This window comes from Branchiostoma floridae, chromosome 18 (assembly GCF_000003815.2).
Source record: "Branchiostoma floridae strain S238N-H82 chromosome 18, Bfl_VNyyK, whole genome shotgun sequence".
NCBI lineage: Eukaryota > Metazoa > Chordata > Leptocardii > Amphioxiformes > Branchiostomatidae > Branchiostoma > Branchiostoma floridae.
Genome location: NC_049996.1, coordinates 17,957,087 through 17,965,275, shown reverse-complemented (window position 1 = coordinate 17,965,275; position 8,189 = coordinate 17,957,087). Strand labels below are relative to the sequence as shown.

The window sequence follows — 8,189 nt, the reverse complement described above, 5'->3', positions numbered from 1 at the left end:
CAGATTGCACTTGTACGGCCTCTCCCCTGCACAGAAAACGGTAAACATTTGTTTGTTTGTTTGTTACTTTCCATTGTGTACTTCTTGTGAACTGCCTCATTGTGTAACTCACCTGGTTTTACTGAAGATATGTGAAAACCACAATCTCAAATTACTTTTATTGACAAACATACACATTGCACCATTCTCAAAATCTTATCTAGCTGCTTGTGCAACTACTACATGTATTTGTCATGTGGGGTAATTTGTTGCTACTATCTTCTCTGTAGAAATTTTATACAGTAGGGAAACTAGCCCATAATTGCAGGCCTGGTGGCAACTTTTTGTACTCTTAAGCCACTGCCTGTGGTGAAGCGTACCTGTGTGAGACCTCATGCATACCTGTATGAGACCTCAAGCGTACCTGTATGAGACCTCATGCGTACCTGTGTGAGACCTCATGCGTACCTGTATGAGACCTCATGTGCACCGTCAGCACATTCGGCGATGCACACACCAATCCACACTCTTCACAAACCAGCTTCTTTCCTCGAACATGATTGGTCAGACTGCTCATGGCTGTTCCATCCTCTGACTTCCCCCCAGCCTCTGCCATTCCATGATCCATGCCCCCTCCCTCTGCCTGCTCCTGTTCAATCAGCATCCTCTCCTCCTCTGCTCTTCTCTCTCCATCTACTGTTCCCATGGCTGTTCCATGTGCTGCCGCTCCCCCCTCCTGCTTGATGTTTCTCCTGTCTCCCAGCATCATGCCCAGGACTGATCCGAGAGCCGTCGTCCCCCCCTCCTCCTTGATGCTGGATGAAGGCACTTGCATGACTTCCTGCCCCGCGTCTGTCATTGTCTTTGGTGTTGATCTGGATCATCAGGGAACAAATCACTCATCAGACATTTCAAGTTTTCTCGCAGACATACAAGTCGTGAGTTATGTGCTTTTACTGAGCTTTCATTTCCAACAATCAACAGAATCCAAAATAACCATTAATTCACTACTAGTATATTAATCATTAGTAATTGTGGCAATAGGCAGATCCCATCCAATGCCAAAACATATAAATCATATAATAATAGTAATGCCAAACAACCAAGTACAGATGCCATCAACTTCACAGACTTGCTTCAACTTGCCCATTGGTTGACTGGCTAATTACGATTGACAGCCAGCAGCAGTCTATCATCATAACATTGAAACTGGTGAGCAATCAACAAATTCCATCGTAGAATGGCACTTATTGTCACCAAGTAAGTTAAGAGACATCAAACATACATAGCTTTATTTGGCATTAGATATCCAAGACTTCGTCACAAGTCACAAGTTCAATATACAACCATACATTGTGGCCACTAACAGTAACCTGTGAACCCCCAAGGGGTCGTTATACCAGTTTTGGAGTATTCATACAGAATTCTCAAAATCAGTTGCTAGCTGTTGCCTCGAGCCCTGCATGCATTTACCGTAAAATGGGAAATTATCACGATGTTTAATGTTTGAAGTTTTCGGAAACAAAAATTGTCTACTGTATTCTGCCTGCCTACCCCATTGTTTCGACCTGTTTAAAAGCACTACAAACACTCAATTTTCTTGTAACAATGACATAAAATCCAGCAAATATTTCCAACTATACAGTATCAGGAACCAAAGGCAACAAGATTACATTTGATTATTTGATTTACACCCCCAACATATGTTATTTAAAAAAAACTCTAATTCTACCTACGAAATTGGAGTGTGTTTCAGATAGGCATGGCATAAAGTATAAAATATAATATCAAAATAACGCTGCATGTATTTTGATTGTTGCTAACAAAATAAAAGCAAAATAAACACAATTCAAAACCGGCATACCAGATGGAAAAGTTACACTAACATTTAGAAAACCCCAATAACCGACACAAACATCACCGTGACAGCAAACTTGCACAAGCGGTCAGTGACCCGCCCCTTTACGTGACGTTACCCCGCCTCCCCCTTTTACTTCCTGAAACCAAAACTTTCCGCCGATCGAAAGTGGAGGTACAAACAGTGCACAGTACTTTCGTCTGCGCTTCCTGATCACATTTCCTGCCACAGCGGCGACCAGACGGGGCCGTTTCCGTGCTCCAGTCGCGTTCGTCACGGTTGTCACTCGCCGTTTCTATATTTAGCAACTTGTCCAACGCCATATCGCAACAAGTGTATCTTGGAAAAATTAGGAGCGTACGAAGACACATCGCCCGGGCCTTCCCAGCCGCTAGAAAAGCCGTGACAGCGCTCGATCTACGTGCACAAAGGACGTTCGGCTTTACCTGCGTTGTTGTGGCGCTGTAAAGGTCGCATCACGCCGGAACGTCGCCGCTTCAGGACGAGATTCCAGCGGCAGGGCAACTTTTTCCTGGCATGGAAGCCATGTTGGCGCGCGGGGCACGACGGGAATCCGGGAATGATGGGAAAATCCATGGAATCCCAGGGGGCGCCAAGTTTGATTTCTGAAGATGGCAAGGTCATGACAAGGTCGGAAAATCTTCCGAAGCCTTAACTTCTGTCACAGTTTAGTCAAAACAATTTGGTCTTCTACCCAAGAACCCACTCCTTGGTTTGGATTTCCAGTGTACAACAAATCATTTGGATAATGCAGCCACACCGCACTTCCAATAACGTTACTCAATAAACGATGGTTGGAGCATAAGCATAAGAGAAGAAAAGAGATAAGTTTCTCACTCCACGGAATATCAGCTGTGCGAGCTCTGTTTCTCTAATTTTCCACGCAAACGACACAAAAGAAATTGTGGATTTAGACTAGTGTTCGTCCTGTCAAAAGAGCTTATGATTCTGTCCATTTTTAGCAAAATATGTGATTCATTTATTTTACCATCGCCCGAATTAATTCTGACTGATATCACATAACGTTAAGTCCTTCATTTATTTTACTGGTTCTGTTTCACATAAACCATGCAGATAGTTTTTCACAATAAACTTTGAAATGTGTGTTTATGCACATGTACGCAGTGATGGTTTAAAAACCTTATCGGCGTTTGGACCCCTCATCGGACTTTGGATAACGTTAACGTTACCGTTACCCCGCCAACAATAAAATTATTTCTGAAGTTGGAACATTTTCCTTGCTTGGCTAATTGAATGAATATGAACCAGCAATATGCCATAACACAATATAACGGCGTTAAGGTTTGATATGAGCTTGTTTTTTTCATTAATTCATTTGTTTGTTTGTTTGTTTTTTTGTTTGTTTGTTTTATAAGTATGTATGACAACAGCAACAGGTGTCACACACGTGAATGCTCATATGTCACCTGCCATTACCCATGAGGCTTCGCGCCGACTTCCTGGTTGGAACAGAACCAACATGGCGACCCCGAGCGGTCAGCTGTGGGTACAGGTCTGCCTTCTGGTCTTTCTCACGGCCGTGCAGATATTGGCAGGGTAAGTTTTTACAGTGTCGACTGTGGGTGACATATGTCTCAACACCATGGCGAAGTTGGTCGTGTTTGCTGTTGCTGATCCGGAGAAATTCGCGTTTCTGTATCGTGTATGATTTGGCGTGGCGAAAGATTCGGTTTTCAAAACGCCGGTTGGGGAGGGGGGCGCGACGCTAAACTGACTTTCTCACAAATTATTATGAAACCTTCCCATCTATGCCATCTTCAGATGATCATACGATCTAGCATGGTGTGGATTAGGGTTGTAGTTCAGCGCTCCCCACTTTTTGATGTGCTAAAAATCGAATCGGATTTTTGTTGTCAAGTTGCGGAAACGTCAAAACTGTGACTGTCAGGCAAATCATCTCGGCTACGTGGCCCTACACTATTCCAGGGGTAAATGTAAGGATCTGTAACGCAAACATGTTGCAAACCCAACAGTGGAAAACGTGTTAAATGGTTGTAACTGCAAAATATGGTGCTAACAAATTCATCGGAAAAACACACCCCCAAAGACAGAAACTCTTAAGTTTGAGTGAAGTGATCTGAAAACTGAAAAAAGAAAGGCGTTCGAATCTTAGATTTGTCTAGTCTCAGAATCTTAATGGAGCTTTACACGTTCTCAGTTGAAGCAAGGGATAAAAGCTCCTTGGTTGAAGCATACTGAATTGTACTTCCTGTAAGTAACTGTCCTTATGGGATGTTTTACTTGCTTCTGTCAGGCGAGACTTTTATAAAATCCTGGGTGTGCCCAAAGACGCCTCCACCAACCAGATCAAGCGGGCCTACAGGAAGCTGGCCATGCAGTACCACCCAGACAAGAACCCCGACGACCCGGAGGCCGACGAGAAATTCCACGACATCGGAGCAGCATACGAGGTATGACAAATAATATAGTTGTCGGCAGGACAGCAGAGATTATCCGTCAGCCCATTAAAAACTGTCGCCAGAAGCAGGGCTTGGAGAAAAACAGCAGAAGTGTTTTATTTCGGAGGTTTAAACTAAAGTTAAGGGTTCAGTAGTTGATGTCGGAAATATACTTTACTGGCACCCAAGCCTCAGAATGTAGACAGCTGGATCCAAGTAGCTAGGTGGTAGGGGCAAGACAAGTGGTTTTTGACTAGTGTATATGGCGGCGGCCTCAAAATATCCACTTGGTTTGTCGGGAAGTAGGTCACGAGTGTAGAAATATGGGTATTTAGAAGTATCCTGAACGTGCCATAGTGGCTAAGGAAGAGTCTAGAAATTTATTTGCTATGTCTATATAAGATTCTAAGCACTAGCAGTAGAAAAAGCAAAAGCAAAATACAGTGGTGACATATTGTTTGCCCTCTGTTTAAATAGCTATGTGGTAATTTCTAGCTCTAAGAAGGCTAAGATTACTCTTGCTTGGTAGGGAATATGTCTTTACTTGAAATCAGACCAAAATAAATGGTAGCGAATGTTTGTAACGGCTTGTACAGCGCCAGATTTGTACACTGCTATCAGGAAGAGGCCCAACACAGCCACATGTGTTCTTATTCACATGTAAAGCAGCTGTGTGGTGTGGCTGTCTCTGATTGGCCAGCTGCTGGGGGTGAAAGGTCACGGGGGATTGACTTCCTGATTGTGGCGGCGGGATTCTGTATTTAAAGGGACCAGTTTACATAACTGATTGGATAAAGGGATTTTCCTGGTGTTCAATGGTGTAGGTTTTGTTGAGTAGTATAGTTGTAAGGTTACAGTTGTACTATTTTTAGGCATATACTAAATATGTTTTTTTAGGGGTGAAAATATTGGCCAATGTATGAGTATTTATTGCATACAGTGTAGGACAGAAGAGCTAGCATTCTTCAGCTTATTTTTGGAGACACAAAAAGAAGACTAAATGTGCATTAAAACTATGAAAATAAACAATTAATTAATATTACTGTTCATTATCTCAACTCTGCTGAATATGGTGAACTTAAGTCATTAATTATGTGCCTTAACAGTTTATTTCAGCATGACACACTTTCCTAGGCTGGCTTTCATGTTACATACATTTTTGTTACTTTTGTTTATTCAAATTGGCCTGTAGGGTTTTCATTGAGGGATGAGGTAAGGGTCAGACATACACGTGTGTACTAATTACTGTTATGCAATAAATAGTAACAAGTAAGGTCAAAATTGCCAAACTGGCTGTAATAAAAAAGCGTGGCTTTTTGGCTTTTTATTTCATTTCCTGACAGACCCACATGTACATGTATGGCAAGGTACTGTTGTGGTCAGGCCTGTTGATCATGTATCTGTATCTATATAGCCGGTATAACCGCCCTTCATCGTAACACACCAGCTTCGCTGGCATGCCGCGCGGCAGCAGCTGGTCATATTACACTGAACGATCCGTCACACCTAACTTCTGATACAGAACATTCAGCCATGGCACCTGCTAACCGCTATCCCATCATGCCCCATGCACCTGCTAACCGCTATCCCATCATGCCCCCACAGGTACTATCTGACCGCTATCCCATCATGCCCCCACAGGTATTATCAGATGCAGACAAAAGGAAGACGTACGACAGACACGGGGAGGAGGGTCTGAAGGAGGGGTCCAACTTCGACCCCTTTGGGAGCTTCTCCAGGTGGGAGACTTGTACTTGTACAGTTTATCACAAAGCCTTGAGTTAAGATATACATTTGTATCACTATCAGTGACCTCTGAACAAAACTAAGGTAACATGTTTGTTTAGGTTTGTCCTACTGATTTCTGTGTACAGTGATTTTTTTCCTGGAGCCTGAAGTTCCATGATATTTGGCATGTGTAGGTAATTATGTGAACGACTGCACCTCACTGCCATGCTGTGTACAGGAGAATGTAGACCTTTCCAGGTAGTTAACATTTTGTAGGAACACAAGATTACTGTAAACACATTTTCGAGATAGGATTTACATGTTTATAGGTACATTGTACACAATTTATTGATGTCCGTTTTAACTGTCAAGATAAATCATTATATAATGAAGTATATGGGGCATGAATGGGGCATGGATATTCAATAAACTTCATTGTCAATAAAGTAGCACAAATGCCGAAGTCTCCAAAGAATGCTGTACACCATATTAACCCCCATAACAAATGCATGTTGCATATATGTGTAGACTTGTTACCTCCATGATATATCCATTAACATTGCATGTTGCATATGCATGTATGTGTAGACTTGTTTAACAAATTATATTTACCCCATGCATCAGGCTTTTCATGTATAGGCATAAATTGCAATTGCATAATACATGTAGTTGTTGCTTGTTTGTGCTTCAAGCTTGTTATTTTTGCAATCTATGTGTCATGTGGTTCTTAAGTTTTTTATTATCATTTGATTTATCATCAATGTTTAAGATTATAACTCACATTATACTTATGCCTTACTTTTAGTTGCACATGGATGTGATTAACATTGACAGAAATGTCTTACATACCAACTTACAAAGATACGTGTACTTTTCTGTTCTAAGTTATATTAATCCCTGAGTTTTGTTTATCATATTCCATGTTAACATCATTCACACAGTTGTCTGTCTCTCAGCTGTGTACAGTCAGGTGGTTTGCACGTTAATGCCTTCACCAATTCCCTCTGCACACAACTTCATACAGACAAAAATGTCTTTGACTCAAAGATTTGAGGTACTTTTTGGGTGGTTCTTATTTGCCTAAAAAGAACAAGAACATTGTGGTGCTGATAAAAGAATTAGATATAAACGATTGTGGTTAAAAATACAAAATATGTCCCAGTCCTGATTAGCAAGTCCTGAGGACTTTAAGAACATATGTGCAAGAAGAAGCCTTCAAGAGTCAGTCTTTAGAAGTATGAAGAGGGATGTTGGATGTTTGACCAACTCGGCCCAACTCCCAGTGCAGGTCAACTTGGTCCAACATCCTAACCCTAGCAGAGTGTGTTATGCCAAAAGGCGGTTATACAGGCTATATAGATACAGATACAGTGTACACCAGGGTGTTGGGCTGAGTTGGCTGGGTCGGGTTGGGAAAGGGCCAAAAGCTCTGAACCCGGACCGTTATAAAGAGTTCCTTTCATCATGACCACCTGACTTTACCTCCCTGGACCCTCCAGTCTTTTCTATGTGGAGTCTCTCCCGTAGCTGACTGTGTTGTCGCTCGTCCGTCTGTTACCCCCTGCAGCTTCTTTGGTGACTTCGGGTTCAGTTTTGGTGGTGGAGGTCGGCGGGGTCACGACCACCAGGATATTCCCAAGGGAGGGGACGTTCTAGTGGACTTAGAAGTGACCTTAGAGGAGTTGTACACGGGAAATTTTGTAGAGGTAACCACGTTTGTGTTCATGTTGCTTGTTATGATGTGCACGTGTCATTGTCAACCTGTGGGGTGAGGGGGCAAACGGGTGTGTGGACTGAAGTTTCCTTTCCTTTCAAAATAAGTCAGTTTGAAACATTTAAATGTCAGTTTTAGAAAAGGAGAAGTTTATGGGAGTGGTTAAGGGGGCCAATGTGAAGAAATGTGTGTCTGCTTTTCTGTTGCAAATGCCCAAATTTCTAAAGGAGAAAATCATGAAAGTCGTATCAAAACTACTAGCACTTAAAATGACTCCCCAAAAAACTACTTTAGTACATTCCATGTGACATGTTCCAGACATAGTCTGCACAAAATCCCCAAGTTTGCCCTCCCACACCTTCAGGGTTTACAGTGACATGTGCATATTTGGTTCCTAATTCTCTGCCCACCCCTATTCTCCCCTCTGCTGCCCCCCTCCCCCCGGACCCCCCCCCCCCCCCGTCACCCC

At 42.5% G+C, this 8,189-nt stretch overlaps 2 protein-coding genes across 2 annotated transcripts in view; one reads left to right on the top strand and one right to left on the bottom strand.

The window, feature by feature from the left end:
- The window catches only part of LOC118405535 (zinc finger protein Helios-like), a 9,026-nt gene extending 6,437 nt beyond the window's left edge, over positions 1 to 2,589 (bottom strand). Inside the window, exons 1-3 of the mRNA XM_035805038.1 lie at positions 2,284 to 2,589; positions 448 to 854; positions 4 to 26 (exon numbers count right to left, since the gene is read on the bottom strand). Of these exons, the coding sequence (XP_035660931.1) occupies positions 4 to 26; positions 448 to 838 (414 nt within the window). The 5' untranslated portion in view covers positions 839 to 854; positions 2,284 to 2,589. The remainder of the gene's footprint in view (positions 1 to 3; positions 27 to 447; positions 855 to 2,283) is intronic.
- A 650-nt stretch (positions 2,590 to 3,239) lies between these two features.
- Positions 3,240 to 8,189, top strand: part of LOC118405555 (dnaJ homolog subfamily B member 11-like) — a gene marked incomplete in the record, with an annotated part of 8,960 nt that continues 4,010 nt past the window's right edge. Inside the window, 3 exon segments of the mRNA XM_035805058.1 lie at positions 3,240 to 3,415; positions 4,134 to 4,290; positions 5,920 to 6,017. Coding sequence (XP_035660951.1) covers positions 3,240 to 3,415; positions 4,134 to 4,290; positions 5,920 to 6,017 — 431 coding nt within the window.